Here is a 26,631-nt window from a genome sequence, read left to right as displayed (position 1 = left end):
CTTTTCACTCATCGCTCCTTATGCTTTTGCATGTTAATTGATGCAAAAATTTTTATGACCAACTGTTTCTGTGCAGAGATTGTTCCTTCTTGCACTGCGAGAGAATATCGCAATAACATGTGCATACGATAAGTATATTATTTCGGGAATATCTTCAACAAAGTTAATGGGAAGGTGGAGAAAATTATGTTTGAAAGTTACGTCATTTCACTCAGATTGGCCTAAGCAATCATTTTAGGCTCACAATATGCTTCAAACGATATTTACACAAAACTCTACTGTCGTGCCATTCTCACGACGGCTAAATTAATATTTAAATGGTTTTATGAATCAGTATTATATGCCAACCGCCAACCTTGCACTATTGCAAGCAAGGGCGATTCATTAGAACTTGACCGTCATTATGAAAAAACAACCTATTAAACGTAGTTCCTTCTCTCAATATTAAAGTCATATTATATTATTGTTTTTGTGATGACTTCCTCCGTGGGCTTCTGGAATATCCATGGCTACACTTTCTCAAAATTCAAAACAAATACACTAACTTAACTACCGGCACTGAAATTAAATTCGTATATACGGCCAAAGACACAAATGAAAGCAGAATGATATCATGAACACATTTATTCATTGGAATAGCAAAAAAATTATTGATAACTATCATGAAACACCTTACATTGCATTATAACACAATAATATCCACCTCTCTACGGTCTGCATCTATGTAACCCTAAACTCTCTTCACACAATCACTTCAATAAAAAGATCGTTGATCACTTTAAAGATCGTTGCTGATAATGCACGGTAAAGTTAATCATAAGTGTATAAACACTTGCAAAAATAAGACATCCATCTCTGTGCAGTGGATACATTGGCATTGGTAATGATTTCAAAGCATCAATTTGTACTGTCACTACAACACAGTCTCTCGCAGCATCTATAATAATCACTGTTTTCGGGGTTTTTCTTCTCACTAGTAATGACTTCATGCAAAATAAGATTTCACTTGAAATAAAATGATTGAAAGCAACATTTTTCTTCTCCAAATAATGAAATCAACTCGTTAACGCGATCGATAGTTCACTCCGAAACATATATGTTTGGTCACGAAATTTGTCACTCATGCCCACTACTTTGTTAAGAATACAATAATTGAAGGCTTCAAATAATTTACGCAGCATTCCCGACCTCATTAAAGAAAATAATTACGCAAAACAACAAAAATAGTCAACACTTTCCTTGTTTACCACTCAATCTCTAGCCGTGCCAAGAAAGATACTGATGGGATAGAACAAAAAATAAGCGACATGCGCTACTTGGTTTACGGCGGTTCGTATGAATTCCCTATATATTTTGATGGTAGCTAGCTGAAGCGCGGGGTCCCGAGGGCGCGCTTCGCGAAGCTACCGTGGTAGCTAGTTTGAAGCTACGGAAGTAGCTTCACAGCCCATAGAGAATAAGGGTAGGAGCCTAATAAGCTACCGGTAGCTTCTGCTAGCTCCTTCGCCGGAGCTTCAGCGTTAGAGAATACAAGTGGTAGCAAGTAGCTTAATTAAGCATCTTTCCACCAGAAAGCTACCGCGCTTCGAGTTAGAGAATAGACCCCTAGAGGTTGGTGGTCTGATTCCACTATAACCCTCTTTCCATAAATGTACTGTCTGAATCGACAACATGCAAATACTATGGCATACATTTCTTTCTCGATAACTGCATAGTTACATTGTGCCTCAGTTAATGACTTGGATGCATATGCTACTGGCCTTCCATCTTGCAGTAACACTGCACCCACTCCATAAGCTGAGCTGTCCACTGACAAGACAATTGGTTTGTTAATGCCAAAATATTAGACAAATAAGAACAGGAGCTTCACTTATTTTATCTTTAAGCTTTTGAAAAGCTACATCATGAATTGAATCCCAGATCCATAAGGAGTTAACCTTTAAGAGATCTCTTAGTGACGAAGTTAATTCAGAGTAATTAGCAATGAATTTAGACAAATAATTTGTTATGCCTAGAAATCTCTATAACTCTTTTTTATTCTGAGGTTTTTGCATTTTTTTGAATGCGTTTAACTTTATTCTCATCAGGACTAATTTCTTCATGTGACATCCTGTGTCCTAAAAACTTGATTTCTTTCACACCAAATGAACATTTGTCCAAATTGAATTTCATCCCATTTTGTCTGGCTTCTTGCAAAAAAATTCCTCGGTCGCGTATCAAGCTCTTGCTTAGATTTTCCCCACACAAGTCTATCATCTATATGACATTCTACTCCTTCCATTCCTTCAAATAATTGTGTTATCACTCGACTAAATAATTCAGGAGCACAAGTTAGTCCCATTGCTAACCTCAAAAATCTGTATCTCCCAAAAGGAGTAGCAAATTTGCAGAGTTCGGAACTTTTCTCATCCAACTGTATTATATAAAATCCTGAACTTGCATCCAATATAGAATAATAGCATGAACTGTTAGAGTGATGCAATTTCTCATGTGTTTGATGTTTATGGGTTGCCATGTTACGGTGTAAAATTGTTGTTGTTGTTGATTAAGTTCTTGTAATGGTTGTATCTGTATGTCTTCTTAAATATCAAATAATAAGAATATTAACGAAATACAACTGGTTACGGGCCCAGTCACGATATAAAAGAAGAAAAGTTTTATGTGGATCTGCTAAACTCAGTGCCTGGCCGCGGTGTCTCGTGTGTTTTATGGAATATTGAAGATAGTGAACATAGATTATTCGGTTTGACTGGAGACCTTAAAAATGGAAGAAGAAGACAGATTTAAGATGCAACTATTTGACGGGAAGAATTACGATTGTTGGAAATTCTTAATGGAATTAATACTGGACGAAAAGAACGTAAGGTATATAATAGAGAAGCCGTATTCAGAAATAATAGTGCCTCACGCAGCTGCCCCAGATGGTGAAACCACAGCAGCGAAGAAATTAAGAGAAGTGAAATTGGAAGAATATGAGAGAGATAATAAGAGAACGAAGAGATATATCGCTGAAAGAATCAAAATGGAGCTGTTGGAAGTAGTTAAAGGTTTTGTCACTGCTCACGAAATGTGGATTGCACTGAAAAATAGATAAGAGAAAAGGTCCATGGCGAGTGTAATTGGTCTCACCAAGAAATTTCAAAATCTAAGATATTTGCCTAACCAAAACACGTTTGAGAAATTTTGCACAGAATTCGATAAGACTGTTCGTGAACTTTACCAAGCGGGAACTAAGTATGATCTAAGGCAACGGATTATCCATTTTCTCATTACTATGCCAAGTGAATATGACAGTGTAGTAACTTCATTACGAACTGTTGCTGCAACTCAAGATTTAAATATGGAAATAGTGAGACAGCAAATAGAAGAATATGAGCAAGGCCATGACAGAAAGAAGAGCCTGAGCAATGTGAATTTCCAGCCAACGGCGTTTGCTGGTTTCAGAGGAAGAGGAGGTATGACTTCACCAAAGCCAATTTTCCGATTCCCATGCAATAATTGTGGAATTGTTGGACACAAGATTGCTGACTGCTTCCGACCAGGAGGTGGTGCCTATCAACAACATTAAGGACGCAGTGGACGTGAGGGATGCGGTACCTTTCGGAGAGGCCGTGAGAATCAGCATCAGCAGTGCAGCGGTGGCCATCAGGATCGGAATTCAAACAGCTATCGTGGCCGAGGTGGTATGAATAATAATAATAGAGGTAGTCATCAAGCTCATCTTACAAATATGAGAGTTAATACCAATTCAAATAACCTAACTAATGAACTAAATACTGAAGAAGTAACTTATAATTTTGTAACTGAAGTTGAAGCATGCGATATTGAGGGTAAAGCTGATACGGAGAATGCATCCAAAGATTACTGGGTTATGGACTCTGGTGCGTCTGAACATTTGGTGAGAACTGATACCCTAGCTAATAATATTAGAATTCTTGAAAAACCAGTAAAAATACTCATTGCTATAACCAGAGATTTTATAATTGCTGAAAAGATATGTGATATTCATGCTTCCACACTAGTAAATGGTAAGATTATAAATATTAATTTCTTAGATGTTTTGATGGTTGACCAATTGGAGTGTAATTTGCTTTCTATTTCTAAACTTGAAGACAAAGGTAATAAAATGTTCATTGATGATGGTGAATTTACAATAATTAATAAGAAACACAATAGAGTTGTAGGGGTTGGTACATGGGATGGTAGTCTGTATAAATTAGAGTTGAATCTAACTGGTCAGTGTTATAATGCTACTATTTCTGATGATTTATGGCACAGGAGACTTGGACATATCAGTGATGTTATATTTAATGAAAATAAGACTAAATTTGATGGGGAAAATTATGTAGAACTCTGGAGTGAGAGTAAGAATGAAAATGTAGAAGATAGCGGTAGTGAAACTGAAAATGTGGAAGAAGATCAAGGATTGAGGAGGAGCACAAGAGTAGTAAAAAGACCTACTTTTCTTAGAGGTTATGTGACATTAGCTTATAATGACTTGATTCAGAGAGAGGATCAAGGTAAAATAGATCACTGCTTGTTGACTCATTTTCTTACTGATGAAAACACTAAACCTCTAACTCACGCGATTGAAGGAAATTCTAATTTAGTTTTAAATGCAATAGCTTTTTCTGAGAGTGTTCCTGAAACGTTTGATGAGATTGAAGGCAGGAGTGATACAAAGGAATGGATGAGGGCTGTTCAGGAGGAAATGAATGCACTTCAGAAAACTAAAACTTGGGAATGAGTTCAATGTCCACCAGATAGAAAACCGATTAAATGCAAGTGGGTTTTTGCTCTAGAAAGAGATGGTAATGGAGAAATAATTAGATATAAAGCTACAGTCCAGCCGGCGAGAGTTGTCCGATGACAGTTCAAAAGGAGGGGCGGAGAACCCAGCGCCAGCACGGTTTGCAGCCAATCGCTGTCCCCCAAACGCACCTCACACCCTCGCCTATTCATGCAATACTGTCACATGCATATGAAGCACCGAAAAAAGCCTGAACCACCAAAGCAAGCCCTTTCTTCGAATCGCCAAAACATAGGATTCCGCCATTTTGTCCTTCAAGCTCGTCGTCCCATCTGGTTCCTTTCTTAAGGGAAGCCTTTTGTTTACATGTGAAGTGGGCGTTTCCCTTTCTTACCTGGCAACCTTGCCCCCTACTCCTTTTGCCTGTCATCGGACAACTCTCGGCGGCCGGACTGTAGGTTAGTGGCAAAGGGATGTTCACAAAAACAAGGTATAGATTATACAGAGACATATGCACCTGTTGCAAGATTGTCATCACTTGGAGCTCTGTTAAGTGTAATTAATCATAAAAATATGTATTCCTATCAATTGGACGTAAAGAACGCCTTTTTAAATGGAGAGTTGAAAGAAGATACCGTATAAGCTTGTGTAAGAGGCGCACACGTGTAAGAGGCGCACCCCTATTTTGAGGAAGGAAGCTATAAAGAAAAAAAATTTTACGGTATTTTTTATCCTATCGTGCGGTGTTGCAGACGTATGCCTGGAATATCGACAGTTATCGAAATTTCCTCTTTCATTACTATTTGAAAGAAGAAATTTTGATAACTGCGGCGATAATAGCGGCATAAGAGGGAGTAGAAAGAGTTCCGATCCTCTCTTCGCATACGTCATCGCTCTACGTTGCTTGTCCTACTCACGAACAATTTCGTTTAAAAGCTCTCGCAGGAGTATTGCAATAGAATTACAGCCGTGGAAAATTTTAAGGCAAAACACGACAGGCACAGAGCATGAACCCTCCCAAGAGATAGGACAACAATCGGGGCAATCTCAGCGCCTTAGTAAAATAACCACGTCGTAGATTTAAGGCCCCTTGCACATACACCGATTTTGGACGGCCGGTAAAATATCGGCCGTCCACATTCCAATAGTGAACAATGGGAGAGCATTGATGCTTGCTCACGTACCAAACACGCGCCGGCACCAGCTAAATGCCGGTTAGCTGCCGGCCATTGTCACTGTGGATCGCCGTCGCCGGCTCAAAAACATAGCAACTTATCGTTTGACCGGTAAAAATCCGGGGTGTGTGCAAGCATCGCTTCGCCGGTAAAATATCGGCCGATATTTTACCGGCCGTCCAAATTTGGTGTGTGTGCAAGGGGCCGTTTTTTTCCTTTCCGGGACTCCATAGGAAAATAGGAAATTATCAAGTTACAGGGGATCAATGGAAACGCGTTTCATCCCTACCCCAACTCACCAACTGACCTTTTTCGGTCTACCAGGTTCAATTCTCCGAGTTTCTGGAGGTCAAAAGCTAGGTGAGTCACCTTCTGAGCTCGAAAATATATATCGATATCTTTCAGCAATTGTATGACACGCACGAGGTTATAAAAAGAATTGGACCTAACGCGACGTATAACTGACAGCATTTAAGTTTTTTGAGCTCTAATTGATTGACACAAAGATTTATAGCTAAAACAAGGCTACTAATATTCAACTTAGTCCTAACAGCACAATTTCGGAAGAAACAAGCGTAGCATAAGCGCATTCAAACAAGACGAGACGGACTGGAAACTTCAGGCAACGCAAACTGCGTATATCACATTGCTGTGCCTTCGCCTCTTCACTTTAAAGGCAACGACGTCACACGCAAGATCGGACGTGTTCTTCCCTTGCTCCTTCGCTCATAGCCTCGTAGCTTGAAATATGGAGCGCGCTCCTTCCCCTCGACCTCTCCTTCAGCGCTAGTTCAAACAATGAACACACTCGTTCGAATTTTTTAAACCGCAGGTTTTGACACCAATATAATTTTCAGTGGCAAAAATCCTCATATAAGCTTCTGAAGATAATTTTTGAAAAATCAGGTGCTCAGCGTAATGGAAATTGCTCGCCAAGACAGATGTTGACGAATCAGGTATGTCCTTCAAAACTACGCGTTTCTATACGTTTGATAAGCGATTACTATATGCAGTATAAATGCCGCGGGATATAAGTGACTCGTGGCAGTAAATTTAGCGCACGCTCCGGAGCGAATCACCCCGCGCGATCTTTTCAATGTTCACCTCTGGGGTACCGACGTGACGGCGCGATGCTTGCAAGAAATTCAAACAGGAGCATTTTAAAAATACGTCAGTAAGGGAGAAACTCCCCTGCCTGACGCTTGATTTTGACCCAGGGTTTCAGATGACTTACTCAGGCTGAAAACCAAGGCCACTCAGTTCCCCTTGAACTTGCAACCGGTGAAGGGGAGGGGGGGAAGATAAGAAGTTTGTGTAAAAGGCGCACCCCCATTTTCGGCTGCAATGTTTGGGAAAAAAGGTGCGCCTCTTACACGCGCTTATACGGTATATATGTACATGATACTCCCTGAAGGTTTGAAAGTTAAAGAAGGCTTGATTTGTAAGTTAAAGAAAACATTGCATGGACTTAAACAGGCTCCTATGGAGTGGAACTTTAGATTTCATGGGTTAATAACCAAACTTAACTATAAGCAATGTGTAAGTGACAAATGTTTGTATGTAAGATGTCTAAGCTCTACTGTTGACTATGTTTTGTTGTATGTAGATTACATAATTGTTGCCAGTAATGAAAAGGTGTCAATTGCGAGTACTGTAAGAAAATTAAGGGAAGAATTTCAAATGAGAGATCTTGGTGAATTAAACTATTTCTTGGGTATAAGGATAGAAAGAAGAGAGGGAAGTATGTTTCTAAGTCAAACTAAATATATTGAAAAATTACTTGAGAGATTTAATATGGTTACAGCAAATCCAAGAGATACTTCTTTGGCATCTGGCAAATTCCGTGATGTTCAATCAGAACCAATTCAACATAATAATAATAATGTTTATTATCCGTGGGCAAAATACATTTGCATGGATAGATGTAGAGAGTTGATAGGAGGACTTATGTATGCATGTGTAGCAACAAGGCCAGATATTTCGGCATCAATTAGTTTTTATGGTCAATATCAGACCAAACCCACTAAAGCTCTTTGGAGTGGTTTAAAACGAGTACACCCATGTCTCGTATAGCGCAATTTCGATTTCGATATAGCGCAAAGTTGTTCCTCGGGGAAACATTGCAACGCAGTGTAGCCTAATCAAAAATCTTAAACGCTCTCGTGATAAAACGTGAACTTGCGCTAAGTACACACAAAATTTCTATCATTTTACGCATATTAATATTATTGCTTGCCTCAAATCTTCTTTTTTGTTTATATATTAATCGAAATCCATTGCTGTGCAATGGCCAAAAGTATTACTCGTCATTGGGTCCAGATAGCCGGCCTACCGAAGTAATTTATCTCGTCTCCTTAACAGAATGAGTTAATTTAGATCATTAATTAAGCGTGGGGCTAGTGGAAATGAGTTTTTTTAAGCAATACTGGTTGAGACGTAATTTTTGCCGTCATAGGTTATCGGGCGATTGACTTCCAGGTAGAGGGTCAACGCTTAAGCCTTCAAGGTCATCGGTATTCACGGGGGAGAAATGGAGCAGTGGCCGAGTTGCGCATGAATAGCATCAACATATAAGAGGGTCCGCTGTAGAGTCTCAAACACAATAGCTTCGTTCCCCACCCCGCAGTCATAGGCCCTCTGCGTCTCAAGAATACAGTTCAGCAGTAGAAGGTGATGTCGATATAGCCATGCAGAGTAAAAACCAAGATAAAATGGCAAAAAATAGGAATTCGGGTAGAAAAATCAAGAATTTATCAAGAAAAACCATAAACCCTGAAGAGAAATTGATATAGGTCAATTGCTTTGAAAATGGAGAACATCAAAGCGATATTGCGCGGAAGTTTAAACGCACGATGCCTTATTCTGAATAAAGACGAAGTTAAAACATCTGTGACCTCAGCCGCACCAACTTCAACCAAGCGGTCTACACATACGGAAAGTTCATAGTGAATCTGTGCAAAAAGACGAGAGTGGTAATCGCTCCGAGACATTTAGTGAAAGCTCCGGTTGGTTCCAGAATTTAAACGGCAAGCAGGTATTTTCAGTGCGGCGATATCAGGTGAATCTGCAAGTGTTGATAGCGCAGTCACCCCAACATTTTCTGATGAACTCCAAGCTGTGATTGAAAGTGGCTCCTTTCCCCCTCAACTAGTTTTTAGTGTTGACGAGACGATATTCTTTGGGAAAAGAATGCATTCTCGTTCATTCATTTTCAGGGAAGGAAAACCTGGGTCAGGTTTCAAGGCATTTAAAGACTGTTTCACGTAGCTGCTAATGACTCGGAGGACTTCAAATGAAAATGATTTATCATTCTTAAACTCCGCTAGCTATGAAATGGCATTCAAAGTAGCATTTGCCTGTCATTTCGATGAGCGACAAAAGGGCGTGGGTGACACAATAGAGGTTTTTAGACTGGTTTGAAAAATCGTCAACTGCCGGCAATGCATTACGAACCCCTGAGATAGCAGATGTTAGCCCACCCGCACGACAGGAGGGAATTTCAAAAGCACGTAAGAATTTTTTTAACGTGAATAAAAGTCTTCAAATGCGTGCATACTATCTTTAAAGATGTTTTAAACTATAAACATTTATATAATTAATGTTTTCTAAGGCTATTTATGGGAATATATATGTTTTAGAGGAAATTCAATACCCAGGACCTATGCTACCAGGAACGCATCCCTATCTTCTCAATGTTAAAACGCTCTCGTATAACGCAAATTCGTATAGCGCAAAGACCCCAAGGAACACATCCCTTGCGCTATACGAGACATGGGTGTACTGTGTTATTTAAAAGGAACTAAGAACTATGGGTTGTTCTTCAAAGGTCTTAATGATAGCAATGTTGTTGGATATGCTGATGCAGACTATGCTAATCATAATGATAGAAAGTCTGTGTCAGGCTATGTTTTCAAAGTTTATGGAGATGCAGTTGTTTGGGCTTCAAGAAAACAGCGCACAGTTGCACTTTCATCTACTGAAGCTGAGTTTTATGCCCTAGCTTCAGCTACTACAGAACTGCTTTGGTTGTATAATTTACTAGTTGAATTGAAAATTCAGGTGAAACATCCAATTGTTTTATATGAGGATAATCAAGCTTGTATTAATTCTTTGTCAAAATGGGATCAAAAGAGAATGAAGCATATTGATGTAAAATATAATTTTGTAAGAGAATTAGTCAATAAGAGGTTGTTAGATGTTCAGTGTATACCTACTGATTGTCAAGTAGCAGACATTTTCACCAAAGGATTACCATATACATCATTTTCAAAACACAGAGCAGAACCTGGTTTGACTGAAGGTTAATGACGTAAAGTTGTCTATTGTGTTAAATGAATAAAATTAAAAGATAAGGGTATAGATGAATGAGAAATTGAGGAGGAGTGTTAGAGTATGCAATTTCTCGTGTGTTTGATGTTTATGGGTAGCCATGTTACGATGTAAAATTGTTGTTGTTGTTGATTAAGTTCTTGTAATGGTTGTATCTGTACGGCTTCTTAAATATCAAATAATAAGAATATTAACGAAATACAACTTAGCTTTGCTGAAATGTCTTCTAATATGGGAAACTTATATCGTGGTCTTAAAATTGCCCTGTACAAGTGTCTTGGATCTAAACGTATTCTCAGATTACCATCTTTTTTCTGTACTATAAAAATAGGATTAACCCATTCTGTAGGTTCCACTGTAGTATTCACTTCAGTATAGTATAGTTCCACAAATATATTTTACAAATGACACCCTGAGCTTCTAGGTTTTTCAATTCCTTCTCTAATTTGCCAACAATTGAAAAAGGTATTTTCCTGCAAGGACTAATACTGGGCCTTACATTCGAGTCAGTACATACAATAGAGTATTTATTAGGAAGACATCCTATATCCCCATTAAATAGCTCAGGAAACTCTTTAGCCATAGAATGTTGAACTAGTCCCAGCTCTTCAACCAAACATCTTTGGCTTCTTTTTACTTCCACCTCATTAACATTATTGGAAATCAATTTATACTTCACACAAGTACCTATTCCTATTATAGGAGGAATATTTTCTTTCACTACAATAGATTCCCAAGTATGACATAAGAACCTTGTGGAAAAACCCCTTTTAACTCACAAGTTCCCTGAATGTCTAGCAATTCACCACTGATAGTTTGAAGTCTAAAATTATTACCAAGTATTGGTTTCACATTAGCTCCAGCTCTCTTAGCAGCACTTACAGATATCACATCAGTTTCTGCACCTGTATCTAGCTTAAATTCAACAATTTCTTTACCAAATTGTACAGGTATCATCCAAATTTTGGGATCATTTCCTCTACTCTTCACCTCGCATATCTGAAATGAACTTATATGAGAAGGCATACTATCACTATGCTCATTATCAACTCGGGAATTCAGTTCAATCTCGTCTACAGATTTTACAGTTCTGCAGAATTTCGCTGAATGATTCATTTTGTGACAGATACGACATCTCTCCCCAAAGGCTGAACACTTGTTTGGATTTGGGTCATGATAACGTCCACATCTACCACACTTCTTCTACCAAGAAGTTCTCGGTGATGTCGGGCCACCGTTCTTCTACCCAGCGTGCGTGGAATGTTGTCGACTGCAGATGCTGTGGACTGCTTGCTGCAGCATGGATACTTTATTCTCAATGATCTGGACCTGTTTGGCAGAGAGTTCAGCGGCCTTACAAATATTAAGACCCCTCTTTAAGTCCAACTCCTCTTCTCTCAATAGACTCTGCTTAACATATGCAAAAGTCTCCGATAAACCACAAATCAAAATATCTTTGAGTAGACTATCTTGAAGATCACCAAATTCACAAGATATACTTAAATTGGTCAGACCAGTTACAAAGGCATTGATGGATTCTGATTCACCTTGAACATGTGTGAAAAATTTATGCCTTTCAACCGTAAGGTTTCTCTCCGGAACAAAGTGGCGATCAAATGATTCAATTATTCTCTCCAATTTTTCGCTGTCCTCATCCGACAAATTGAAGGAGTTATATATCTCAAGACCTTTATCCCCAATGAAATGAAGTAGCAGGGATACTTTCCTCTTCTCGACCTCTTCTCTTCTTGACCTACTCGCTTTTAAATAAAGCTTAAATTTTTGCTTCCACTTTATCCAATTTCCAACGATGTCACCGTCATAGGACGATTCGTGAATACCATTTAACTGTACACGGTTTTCGCCTTTTCCGCCTTGGTACAACTGACTTATTTGGCCGATTTCTCTCATGTTGTAACTAATTGTCGATCCTTGTACACAACTGACACCATGTTGTGATTTAATCTAATCACCTTTAAATTAATATCAGACTTTCAATGAAGTTAAATTTATTGACTCTTAAGACGTACAGTACACTGTGTCTTACAACGTACCGCCCGGTGAATCAACTGATCACGGCTGACTTCTGCTCTGTGCCATGTGCGCCACAGGCACCGGTGACCAATAGGTAGAGGTCCGTGAAAGTGGTTGTATTTTGTGCTAAAATTCGTTTTAAAACCATGTGATTTCGGTGTTATAGAAAATCTTGGCGGTGTTATTATAATGCTACAATTTTCCCACTTTTATAGGCATTTTATTGTTTCATGGTACACGTTTCATGAATACTTATACTTTTATTGAGCATTTTACATAACAGTTAACACAATTTAATTGTACACAATATCTGATAAAACTAAATGAAAGAAATGGTTTAACTTATATTGGTTCAAGGTATATGAATGGTTCAAGTATGTACTCTTGGTGAATACGATCGGCAAACGGCAAATCCCCACAACCTTATATGTGTATACTTCGAGAGCCATTCCAGAATTTTTGCATTGTCAAGTTTCTCTACACTAAATAAAGCCTTTAAAAATGCTTCTGTAGTAGCAACAACAAGCTCCTCCTTCCCTTTCTTTGACTGAGTGACTGTGTGTTCAAATGATAGCAGTCGTTTTGCGGATCCCCTTTCTTTCGCAAGTTTATGTGTATCACTACTGATGTGCTTTAACAAAGTGTCACATATTTCAAATTAAAATATTTTATTGCAAACTTTGCACAGTAATACTCTGTCTTTCACATAAAATCCTTCTTAGCTGAATTCACTTGCCCTGGTATGAACAGTATCACTAGCTTTTGGCATTTTAAAATTCCTATCCTTTGTTCGATATTTAAAGCTGGAACTGCAATAAAAAAACAATCCAACTGCAAAACTCAACCTATCCCAATGATGTTTTCAAACTGAGTGCTGGGTAGCTAGGGTATAACCGTAGTACTGTATAACTTACACATTGGCTGAAATGTTTAATGTCGCAGGTTCCCTTTCGATAACCCTCATCCAGATGTTGAGGGAAGGTAGGACAGCAGTTAGGTACAACAAAATCGCTTAGTTTTGATTACAGCTGTTTCCAATCGGTCAGGAAAGGCAGTGAAAGAAGCACACTTAACAAAACATAATCGGGTTCAAAGAAACTTGAAAAATTATTTCCCATTTATCGATGCTGAAACATCTAGAATGAGACGCTTTCTCGCCTGAAGAATTAGATATAAGACTTGGTCAATGTAGAAATGATTTTTTTTGCATTTTAGCTCAGTGGAGAGCCGAATATCCAACGATCCGTCCGCTAATGAGGAGAATCCCCTCTCCTCCTACCCTTTCTGTTCCTTCCTTCCCTTCCCCCTACTGCTAGTGCTTTGTGCAATAAAATAACCATACGTGTCTATGGATGTCTTTAAACGAAGCGAATCGCAACATTGACGGCCGCCGTGGTCACCACAACGCCCATTTCAATTCGGCCCGACGGTGCGCCGTCTACGGCGTGAAATAAGGCAGTGCTACATTGAGGCCACTTTCTGACGAAAGGACTTGTTCACGTCACGACGCCGTGAAATTCAGGCCGCTTTCAGACGAGACAACTCTCTGCCATGCTGTGGGCAGTGGCGTGAACGGCAGCCCGGTCCCAGCCAGTGGCCGTGTTTAAATCAACGAAATGGTTACATTTGACCCACCTACAATAATGCTGTCTAATGCGTCGCGATGCATGGGCACAGCCAAAAATTAAGGCTAGGGGGGGTTTTAGGTGCAACTAATACTATGGGGTCTTGGGGTATGGAATACCCGCCAAGGTAAGTGGGAGTTGCGGGGGCCCTATTCCAGAAAATTTTTAAGATTAATGGTTCCAAATGGCGAGTTTTATGGCTTTCTGAGGGATATTTGATTATTCCTAAGGCTTTTGTATAAGTAATACTAATCCATTAAGTAAATCATCATCATCATCACTGGTCAACAATCCTAGGATTGGTTTGACGCAGCTCTCCACTCAGTTCTCCTATCAGCTAATCTTTTCACACCTACGTATTTCTTCTCTTTCACATCTCTCTTTACTTGTTCCATATATTTTGTTCGGGGTCTTCCTTTTCCATTCTTGCCTTCCACTTGCCCTTCGACGATTGTCTTCATCAGGCCATCATGTCTCAAGATGTGGCCTATAAGGTTGTTCCGTCTTCTTGTTAAGGTTTTCATGAGGCTTCTCTTCTCTCCTACCCTTCTTAGGACTTCCTCGTTACTAACTCGGTCGATCCATTTGATTATCATCATTCTTCGGTAGCACCACATTTCAAAGGCCTCTATCCTTGCTTTCTCCGCTGCGATCATTGTCCATGCCTCACTTCCGTATAGGAGCATACTCCAGATGCAGGTTCTCATGAATTGTTTCTTTACTTCCATATTTAAGTTTTCCGCTGTAAGCAGGTCTCTCTTTTGGTGGAATGCTCTCTTTGCCTGGGCTATTCTGCTGATAATTTCTTTCTTGCTTCTCCCATCACTAGTTATCTTGCTTCCCAAATAACAGAATTCATCCACCTCTATCAGTTTTTGCCTCCCTATTTTAATGTTGGTCTTGACTTCTTCTCTTCTGCTGCATACTAAGATCTTGGTTTTCTTCATGCTTATTTTCAGTTGATATCTACTCATTACCCTACCCATATCATCAGAATATTTTTTCAAATCCTTCTCTGTTTCTGCTATAACGGCTATGTCATCGGCAAATCTTAGCATGCAAATTTTTTCTCCATGGATATTCACTCCCAATTCCTTTTCTTTGATTTCATTAATGGTTTTTCAATGTAAACGTTGAAAATTACGGGTGACAGTGTACAGCCTTGTCGCACTCATTTCCTAATTCTTGCTTCTTCACAGCTGGGCCCTGATTTTATCACGGCTACTTCGTTTTTGTATAAACTGTGGATGATTCTTCTGTCATTATAAAGAACCCCAATTTCCTTTAGGATCCCAAGCATTGTGCTCCAATCCACGTTGTCAAATGCTTTCTCTAAGTCCACAAACGCAACGAATGTTGGCTTGTTCTTTTCCATTCTCTTTTCTATGAGCAGTCTTAGGGCCAATATTGCTTCCCTTGTGCCTTTGTTTTTTCTGAATCCAAATTGGTCCTCATCCAAGTACTCTTCTGCTTTTCGTTCTATTCTTCTATAGATGATCCTTGTCAGTATCTTTGATGCATGTGTAGTAAGGCTTATGTCCTAAAATCTTCGCACTTCTCCGCTCTTTTCTTCTTAGGAATAGGGATTATAATGTTCCTCTCGAAATCCTTTGGTATCTCACCTGTCGTATACATTTCACTAATGATTTTGTATAGCTGGTTCAACGTCTTCTCTCCTGAATTTTTGATTAGTTCTGCAGGAATGTCATCAATGCCAGATGCTTTATTTATCCTGAGGTCTCTTACAGCCGCATCAAATTCCGATCTTAAAATTGGGGCTCCCATGTCATCGGCATCCACTTCCCTCTCGTTTTCGATAGCATTCATTCTGAGGCGACTTCCTTTGTACAAATCTTCCAGATATTCCTTGCATCTCTTCCCTTTTTCTTCGTTTTCAATCAATAGTTCTCCATTTTTGTCCCTAAGGGTATTACATCTTACGCCCCTTTCCTTAAAGTGGTTCCTCACTATCCTATAAGCGGCCTCTAATTTTCCATGTTTAAGATTGTTTTGCACGTCTTCGCAAATGCTTTTCATCCACGTTTCTCTAGCCTTCCGCGCTTTACGACATATTTCGTTCCTTATTCTCTTGTAACGATTCTGTCCTTCCTCTGTTTTCGCAGCCTTGTATTTTCGTCTTTCTTCAATGAGATCTAATATTTCCTGCGTGATCCATGGTTTTTTCATAACGAATCTTCTTTTACCAAGAACTTCCTCAGCTGCCACCTGCAGACCACTTCTAATGGTTTTCCAACTCTCTTCCATTGGTTTGTTGGTCGTATCCTCCCCTATTTTATTTTCTACAGCCTCTTTAAAAGCCAGTTGATGCTGAACCTCCCTCAATTTTTAAACCTGCCATATGTTTTTCACGGCTTTCTTCAACTTTTTAAATTTAAGGTGGCATTTCATCATAACTAAGTTATGGTCACTATCGACATCTGCCCCTGGATAACTTTTGCAGTCCTTCACCTGGTTCCTGAATCTTTGTTTCACTAGAATGTAGTCGATTTGGAATCTTCTACGGTCTCCTGGCATCTTCCACGTGTATCTTCTTCGCAGGGGATTTTTGAATGAAGTGTTGGCAACCACTAGCCTGTGCTCCGTGCAGAATTCAAGTAGCATTTCTCCTCTTTCATTTCGGTTACCCAACCCATATTTCCCAGTTATTTTTCCATCTTGACCTTCGCCTACGACGGCGTTCCAGTCACCTAAAATAATAAGATTTTCTTCCCCTCTTACCTGCTTGATAACTTCCGCTATATATTGGTAGACATCTTCTACTTCTTTGTCTTCATAATCTGATGTAGGCATGTAAACCTGTACCACTACAGTAGCTACGGGTTTAGTATCTATCTTCACCATTACTATCCTTTCATTAAACTGCAGGTAGCTTTTAACACGCATCCCGGTGCTCTTTCTAAGCATTATGCCTACTCCAGCATTACCATGTAGCGATCCCGTGTGTATCATTCTGAAGCTTCCACTCCAAAAGTCTCCTTCCTGGGGCCACTTCATTTCGCTGATGCCTTATACATCGAGGTTCATTCTTCGCATCTCCACCTTCAAGTTCTCTAGCTTACCGCAGGTACGAAGTGATCTGACGTTCCATGTTCCTATCCATAACATTCTATCTCGTTTGACCGATATACCCTCTCGAGTAGTCCCCGCCCGGAGATCCGAATGGGGGACTAGTTTACCTCCGGAATATTTTACCCGAGAGAATTCCATCATGTCATTATATAAATTGAGTGGAGTAGCTGTGACTCCTCGGGATGATAATGTGGTGGTTTACCCTTGCCTTCCACGTCGCAGTACTACAGCCATTAAAGTAAATGTTACCACGCCCGTAATGGAATGTGTGTTGCTGTACCGACCAGTATGGTCTCCACCTTCGTACATGTGAAGGAGAGCTGCTGCCCTCTCCCCCGGGTGATGAGAGGCATAATTGTTGGCGGCCCCCAGTCGCCAAGTCATGGTATCTTCACAGGTTTTGGTATCTTTTAAATGGTCTACCTTACCCAAGGGTAGCCCAATACCCCCTCAGAACACCGCCGCTTTTTGTCCACGACTGCTTATTCGACGAGAGACCTCGCTTATCTCGCAGCTAACCTCTATATCTAAAGGTCGACCCACCATCCGCAACCCGGTGGACGCACTCGGTGGCTTTAAGCTCAGCCGCGAGCATTAAGTAAAATTGATTAAATTTAAAAATTTCTCTGAGCCCTGGGGGGGTTTTAACCCCAAAAATCCCCCTCGCTGCGCCACTGTCGCGGTGAGTCATCGGAATTACTGCTCGGCATTGACAGGTACCGGGCGCGTGAGCTTGTATTTCCCCTCTTTGGCGGCCGCGTTAAATTTCTTTCCACACATTTTTAATTCATAATATCTAATTCTTCAGGTGAGAAAGCGCCTCATTCTAAATATTTCAGGATTGATACATGGGAATCGAAGAGAGAAGCTGTGATAATTTTAACAGCAAATTCTGGCGGCGAAATCACTACAGTGCGCGATATTACGTGGATGCGTTATGCGCGAGACTAAACGAGCCAATTGACCATGGAATCATAATGAGATTGAGCAAATGAACGTTGGCAGCTTTAAACAATGAACGCCTTAGTCTTAGCCTTTAGATTATGCCTCATTAGATGTGATGTTTTTGCTAATACACCTAATAACGCGAAATTTGGTTTTTATTTACCGATTTCGTGTAATTTCGCGTTATTTCGTGATATCGCGTCTCGCAAAATTCACGGATGTCTACCAATAGGTGAAACGCCGCTTTTAGCCAACCTTAGTGTGAGGCATTCATGGGAGACAGGCAGGCTTCACTTTCATGTTAGAAATCAAAAAAATATTCTCCATATTGTGGTTGACCTGCCCTTCCCTCCCATCTTCACTATCAAGCTTTTGAAGCACTTGTTAGAACTCATCAGGGTGATAAATACGTTCTGACCTTGGAATGTAGAGTATATGGTAGTGCATCAGTGATCATTCGACAACCACCGACTCAATTTGTTCACAATTCAATAAAATCATAATACAATTTACGTCCATAAGGAGGTTACGTGTATAACTTATTTTTCAGTCACTGGTAAAGTGTAAATAATGCATTTTTACACCAATGCAATGCATATTTGAGTATGAAGATGTAATTTTTAAATTACGACATGTGATTTGGGTTGAGATAAATCATCCAAATAATAATAATAACGAAATAATAATGCAAATGCTTACAAAAAATATAATAAATACGAGACTACATATTAACATAGTATTGGAAAAAGAATTATGCTTCCAAGTTTCCACGGTAGTGAGAGATTATCAGCAGTTCCTTAGTATCGTGTGTACGCCATCTAGCGGCAAATAACCCGTAATTGTTCTCACTTTCTAAGATTGTAATGCAATAGTTGGTCGTCAAATTGACGCAAACATATGTTCTTGGCAGAGGGAAAAGTACAGACATAGAATACCAAAGTGTGCCACCAGTGATCCATATGCAGTAAACGCATTATTTTGAATTTTTGAAAAACGCTGCAAAATCCCCGCTTAGCTAAAGGTTATCTAAGGGTTAATCAATGAAGAATGTTGTCTAAAATGTGTTAATGTTATCATGTTGAGCTGAGACTTAGCAACTTTAAGTGGGGCCCCCCCCGCCACTTATTATGACAAAAAAAATCCCAAATACCTTGTGACCACCCTACTGCTCACCAACTGTCCATTTAAAATTAAAAGTAACTCTTGTTTTAAAGTTTACGAGCTCAGTAAACAATTATTGACCTAAAAATGCATACATCTGTTAAAATATTGTTTTGTTTCACATTCAACCATGGAAGTTTAAATGGGCTTGTTCACTTGCACACAAAATCGCAATTCATGAAAAGAAGTTTGCAGGTGTGAAGGATGGAGAAGTGACAAAAGTGGAGAAACGTTTCCCCTTCATCCAGCCACTCTCCTAAGTTGAAAATTAATAGCAGAATGTTGCCACCCACTCTTCATGAAGCGGTGACATCATTGGAGTTGTGGTTGATTAGAACATCTGGGTAGAAGAATTCGTTGGAGGGAAGAATCTCTCATGAGACTGTGAATGACTGCAGACCTCACGGTATCAATATGCGAGGCCCAGGAGAAGCTGAGAAGCGATGGCCCACTGATGGCGATGACAGTTAGCCATGTCATCAGTCTCTCGGCAAAAGGGTCAAGGCCATATTTTGTTGCACATTTTGTTGCATTTGCTGGAAAAGGAGACAGCATGTTTAAAAGTGAAAGTGTTCAGGTCTCTTTACTTTCCTCACGTATGGGTGGATTTTCAAACAAAGTTCAAATAAATATATTTTTGATCATCAAGAGATATACCAAGGCAGCTTGTAGCCCAATCAAAGCCTGTGCCAATTGGGATATATGTATTCTCATGCTAAAATCTCATGAAACCCATTCCCCACCTCCTTGGCCCCACACCTGGGAATTCCCCTCCCCCACCCTTCACCTCAGACCATTGTGTTTTTTTGAAGCTTTTGGAATGAATTTGTGAGTGACTATTTATTCTCTGCCTGCTATGCAAATGTACTGGATGATGACATGCCCTTTACCTTACCTCTATACCTATTACCTATAAGAAACCTTAATCATTCAGTTCGTAATAAATTTATGGAGAGTACAAAAGTTTTTTACATTTTATTATTTTAAGTCGATGCCATGAAGTCACACCTGAGATGACGAATTATCTCATTTACAAGTATGGTAACCTAGTGATTTTATGGTAGCATTGGAAAGAGGTTGCTTTTTTTGAATGATAGAAACTATGGTTCTCATGAAATCTTGATGGGACTAGCTGAACTAGTTAAACTAGTCCCATCTATATGTGTGGGATTCAACGGAAAAGAAACATTTCCATTTTTCACGAATTCAGACTAAAAGTGGCTTGGTTTGAATGGCTTAAATGTGAGAAATTCTTGTAATCATTAGTAATAGCATTTTAGATTATTCAAAAATGTTTTGTCTCATATTTAGCCAAGTCTTTAGACAAATCTCTGAAATTATGGAGGAATATTTTATTTATTTTGATGGCAAATTTTTTTTGTTGCAGGTTCATCTGAATTTCAGTATGTGCTCTGGATTTCACTATGAGCCATATGTTCCTGATTTGGAATTTTCTCAGTGAGCAAAATTCATCCATTAACCACATATCTATCTTGATAGGAAATATTTTCCTTTTTTCCCTGCTGTGCCATATGGGCATCCCTTACATTTTTTTAAATATTGCGTGAAATATTACTGTGTAATGTTCTGCTATTATGAGCATATAGTTGGTTTCCTTTTGCAATCAATGTTGTGTGATTGCAATTCAGCAATTGTTTAATCATTCATCTGTGTGATCTCTGGGTGTGATCATTTTATTTTTTCAATTTTTTAATAATGGACACTTTATGTAAATCACAGACTGGCAGAAAATATTGCATAATGTGGTTTAATTTTATATTAATTTTATACGAAGTTATACGTACTTGTGTAATATATTACATGTTAATAGCTAGGATTTGATTCACTGATTGTGTGAATGACACAAATTTGTAGCCCAAAGTACAAGGGGTACGGAGCTGAAATTTTCAGGCTGATTTTTTTGACATGGGAAAGAAGCATTCAAGTCGAGTCGATTTATGAGATGTCGATTTACATGCTATCTTATGCGATTTCGCTTTCGGAGCTGGCGAGCTAAACTAAAGCTATTCAGATTGCTAGAAAAAAATTTAAAGCCTACCCATCGGATGCACTTTAGTTTTTCTTTTGAATTTAGATATCCTATTGGTTTATTAATTAATTTATTTTGAAATTTTCCACCACCTCGGCATGTGAGGCCTGGGCATTCGCCACCATTCTTCTGCGGCAAAGGGTCTATGCTGGTCTCTATAAGAAATACTTTGTGAGGAATGCCAGTAGACGGGTGAAATTTGCAGGGCACTCGCTTATGACTATTCCCAATCAAGCATCATCAGCGTTATTCATCTAATCTGTGTTTTCTAAAAATATATCGATTGCTAATTACCAATGGGAAAAGTTATCATCGACAATAGTTTCGGCAACATTTTATGGAGAAAATTAGTTGCCATTAGAGAGAACCCATGCGATCTGAGATTATTCTCTAGAGTTGTCAGTGTATTTGAAACGTTGATTTGATTTTCCTAGCAAATGTGCATATGGCCATACCATGGTATGTATTTCTGTTAGACCAACAAAATATGCTGCATATGGACATCTTGGTATTCCTCATAATGCCCAATGGAGAAATAATTCGTAGGTGACCTCACGTATAACCCATTTTAACATTCTAAGCCTTTATGAGAGACATTGAACCTTTCTATCAATTCTACGAAATAATCAGCAAAATTCTTTATAGTTGAAACGCATATGGATGCATCACTTGAAAGTATGATCGAAACAATGTCTCTTCCCCCACTCCCACCCGCTTGAAGAATTCAAGTGCTGAAATACTTGTTTATACATTAAACTGGGTCACATGTAGGGCATCCGGACATCACACCTTAAGGCCTTTATATGGTGATCAATCATTTGGAAGAAATATCTCATTTCCTTCCTCAAAATATTTCAGGACAAGTAATCTTACATTTTTTATGTTTTCAATACCTCAGTAGTATTCAGTGAGGCTATTATGCTGGCAAGCATTTGGCACACATCTTATTTAGTATTTTACGGGATTGTCAGTGTGGGTGAAGTTGTAATGCTCAAGAAATCGGGTAGCTCTGCTCTGTTTGCCATTTGAGCCTGATTGAGCCAGTTGAATGAAAGTATTTATAGCAGAGATTTGGAGATCCAAATGATGTGATAATTTTTTGAATCCCTCCTTAAAATTGATTGTGCAATGATTAATGACTTAATGAGATTATTCAGATTCTGTGGCATGTCATGAGCACAGTTGTGAGAAAACAATTGGTACTGTCTTCATGAACTGTATGCTCCACGTTTTACTGTCTATTTGCTTTTATTAATCTTTTTGTGGAAGTGCCTTTCCATAACTGTCATTTATGTGGAACATAATCCTATTTCATACTGCATGAAGAACTTGTAAAAAGTTGCCTCTCCATATGGCCTCAAAAAAATAACCAAAGGGCATTGAACACCTTTTGGTATTTCAAACTGTATTTACTACTTAATAGAAGTTATTTTTGAGGCATTTGCTTGACATAAATTAAATTTTGACCTTAAACTTAGGTGAATTCAATTAAGAATACAGGCAAGTATATGTAAATAATTGCCATATTTTTATGGAATCTCATCCCAAAGTTAAAATTTGGGTATTATTTTGATACAGAACCTTGATAACTCATCTGACAAAAGAATTTATTTTGTTCTTTTCTGCCTAATACTGCTATCATTTTTACCTCTTCTTTACTTTTTACTATAATATTTTTAGACTGTGGTTTTATATTTTATGGTTATTGATGCCAGAAATTTATTCATACTTTGTAAATTATTAATTCACATTGTTGCTCTATTAAAATTTTTTATAGAAATGAACTGAGTCGAGAATTGCTGTTGGTAACTATCTAGTTTCCCTCCCTCGGCATTATTTCTTTTCATAGATTGCATTGAAGAATCCATGGAGTCCATTAAGCAAACTAAATAATGAGAGTATACCATTAGTATCAAGAGTTATCTATTGCTCAATTACAATGAAGTCCCGATTATCCATACGTGTGTTATCCATGTTGCAGATTATCCATGTATGAGTTTCACCCTTCTTATATGTTTTCTGCAATCTAAATAAAAAATGAAATTGAACGCAAAAGCACCAAGATTATTGCATTTTAATTCAATGATACTTAAAGCTTATTATTTGCTTTAGAATTCCCTTCATGAAATGTAATTATTTTCTCTACTCGCTGACAAAAGAATATTTCCTTTAATTTATTCCGTTTACTCGAATGCCTGCACTAATATTGCAGAAGAGGGTGAGTGGTGGGAGAAAACTCTTCATTTATTTTGGATGATTTCTTCAATTGATAACCAATCATAAATCATGAAAAGTGTTATCAACGATATTTAAGTATATTTTTCATGTTGAAAATGTGCAATAATTGCTGTGGCCTCACATGCAGTTGAATACAGCCCAAGGGCACCAGAGATTTTGTTGCACTCATGCACTGTGACCAGTCAAGGTCGAAGGGGAGAGGAAGGGAAATAGAGTGGAAATGAAGCTAGTGAGGAAGTGGAAATGGAGAGGAGGGGAGTGGAAATCGCATGAGTCATCGCTTGAGTGCTCCCTTGCATGTGCTGGTGGGAAATGGAGCAGTGGGAACTGAATTACAATGGTATGATCACTGATAAAAAGACAGGACTTGGTGGAAGGAAACTCTCAATGAGTCCGTAAAGCAATATGAAATAACAGGCTATGTGCATAAAAAATAATAATATATTATTTAATTTACCTAAATTATGAGTATTATATGGAATTGAAGTGGAAATTTGGATTATCCATGGCGAAAGAGTTGAAATTTTCCCATTATGCAGGTTGGATGAAACACTTTGGGGCTTCCAACTGGGTCATATTTGACTCCATGTCGGGCATGTAACTAAAGACATTAGATTACCTTGGTTTAATGGAGCAGGCTCTCTTGATATTACATCAATTTCTGTCTGGTTTTCACTCCCTTGATCTCTTTTGGCGTTTGGATATCCATGATCTAAGAGTGGTCTCATTATCACATTAAAGATAAAAAGTGAGAGAATTTAGGAGGCTGGAGCATTTTTTCATTGAAACAGTGAAATCGCATATCTGGTATATCAGTGGAGCTATTAGTACTATGATCATGTTGGTTTTGCATGAAATTATTTCCTTGGATCAGTACTGCTCTTGAAAACCATAATTCTACAGTAAATTACACAAGCAGCACTTGAGCTCAAATTACCTATTTTGGTTATGGTGTTCCTGTGGGGATTACCAAGAATCAACTTGCAAGAGAGTAAGAGTGGGAACCTTCTTCTGTGTTCTTTTGAGTCCATCCCCAGCAATCATTGAAAATAGGTTGCTGTCTCTCTTTGGCATTGACCATCTGAAGTCCCCTCACAACTTACATTAGCCCTCCTTTTAAATGGGGCCTTCATGAGTTCACTGGTGCATTTCAAGAAAGATTCTTCTCTTACAATTTATTTTCTTGCAATAATCATGAAATTTAAATGTCAATGATGTTCCATAATGGTGTCTTCCAACAAGCCCCATCCGGGGAGAATCTAATGCTATTACCTATATGTTATGTTTTAATGCTCAAATTAAGATAAGTTATGAGTTATGCTGGGCAAAGGTGTCATTTCCTTTGATAATTTAAACATATGATAGTCAGATTTCCTTTTGCCATTTTAATTATAAGGTACTGTGGATGGCTTATGAAGGTTCTGCTAATGATACCATTTTGATACATTTATTTTGTAATCGAGTGGGGATGAGTAGGTAGTGCTAGTGTGTGAAACCCTTATCTTTCATTTTGATATTAACCTGTGTTATATTGATTCCATGTTTATGGTGTTTATTTGGTGATATTACGAGTTGTGTCATCATTTTACATGATGTATTTTACTGTTAACCTGAAAATAATTGCATGTATGATTTGTAATTTCTTGTGATTATTTTAAAGATTTTTTATTCAGTATTTTATTGGCTGTTAACGTATTGAATCCATGGTACGCAACAATAAATTTGAAACAACATCTTTATTGAGTTAATTTGTTTGATTTGATGTATATGTAGTGAAATATGAAGATGTGAGTCCAGCATATCTCTTGTGCACTTAAATATCAGTCGAAGAACCTCCTTCCTACACAAGGACAGATTGACTGAGGAGTCTCCTCTTGGACAAAATTTACAGCATCCTGGCAAAGTTACTATCAGTGTGTTAAACCATTCTCTAAGCTGCACTCTAGTTTTTAATTGGTGTATTTAAAAAATTTCCTTGCCCTAACTGGGCTAGGCCCATACCCTTTAGATATACCCTTTGTTTTACATTCCAAGCTTAAAAAAAGCCTCCAAACAAAACTGATGGATCTGTCTCTGTTGCTCAGTGGTGTGCATCTTTCATGATTTACTGCTCCATTAAAAACATACACAGCACATGTATATATTTTTCTCTGGTAAAGCAGGTATCTGTGGACATTTCAGGAAAATAATTTGTATGAGTTTTACCTTCGCATGGCAATTTTTATTTTTTTTTTTCTTTCAAAAATTTAAGGAGGAAAACTTCTAAGTTGAGAAAAGGAAATCAAAATTTTTTTGTTGTTCTGAATTTCTTGTACTCCTCAGCATTGCAGTGATTAGAAACTGTGTGTAGTATGGAGAAAATGGTGAATAGGAAAAATTTTAACATGATGAATTTCTGCTACAAAAATCAAGTCAGGTGGATACTCATGTTATTCAGTATTGATCGAGGATGGTGCTTCAATATTTCATGTATACACTTCATTTCCCAGTCTACAAGATGCAATTTAACCTTTCAGGTTAGATTTTTTGAAGAATGCTTCAATGAGATGGATAAGTATAAAAGAACTTATTTTCAAAATATCACTTATTAAAAATAAAAAAATCTTATGTAAAAATGGTGTCATAAATCAGCACATAAATGATTGTATGAAAAAATTATTAATTATAAAAGCCCAAAAATTCATCATTTATGCTAAAATCATGAATGCTATTACTAATTCTGTTTGCCAGTGTCACTGGATTTGTCACTTTCCTTGTACACAATATCATCTTCACCTCAATCGATCGCTTTTCCATCAATTCCATTGTTCCTGTATCAAACGAACATATTCCCCAAGCATTGGCAATTTAGAGGCACATTATCGTGAAACTTTTGACTTCTTTCCGTAATCCATCTCCTGCCTCCTCCATTCTTTTCAGTATGAGGTGGGCCATAATGCCTTTCAGCTGCTTTTTCGATGGTTTGAATCACAGTTTACAACTTCAAGTTTAAATGCAATGGTGGAGAACCATATTCTTTCTATAGATTCCATGAGGTTATTTCAGTTTTCACTAATTATGGAACACCTGACTTTTTAGTGGAAGAGTAGACATGAGCACAAAAAGAGAAGGGAAGTTAATATGAACTGGATTATTGCAACACAGAAATTGCCTGTAGACTGAGCATAACAGAAAGGCAGTGGTGCAGTGAGGGGGGTTCTGGGGATATAACCCCCCCCCCCCCCCCCCCAAGGG

General features: G+C 38.4%; 1 protein-coding gene across 2 annotated transcripts in view; it reads left to right on the top strand.

The window, feature by feature from the left end:
• The window catches only part of LOC124171875 (putative tyrosine-protein kinase Wsck), a 170,413-nt gene extending 145,273 nt beyond the window's left edge, over nt 1-25,140 (top strand). For both annotated transcript variants that reach the window (XM_046551258.1, XM_046551256.1), the window contains one exon: nt 20,497-25,140. In XM_046551258.1, coding sequence (XP_046407214.1) covers nt 20,497-20,537 — 41 coding nt within the window. In that variant the 3' untranslated portion in view covers nt 20,538-25,140. The remainder of the gene's footprint in view (nt 1-20,496) is intronic.
• The last annotated feature ends 1,491 nt before the right edge of the window (nt 25,141-26,631 follow it).

Source organism: Ischnura elegans, chromosome X (genome assembly GCF_921293095.1).
Source record: "Ischnura elegans chromosome X, ioIscEleg1.1, whole genome shotgun sequence".
Lineage (NCBI taxonomy): Eukaryota > Metazoa > Arthropoda > Insecta > Odonata > Coenagrionidae > Ischnura > Ischnura elegans.
Note: the sequence above shows the minus strand (reverse complement) of the source record. Positions and strands in the feature narration are given on the sequence as shown.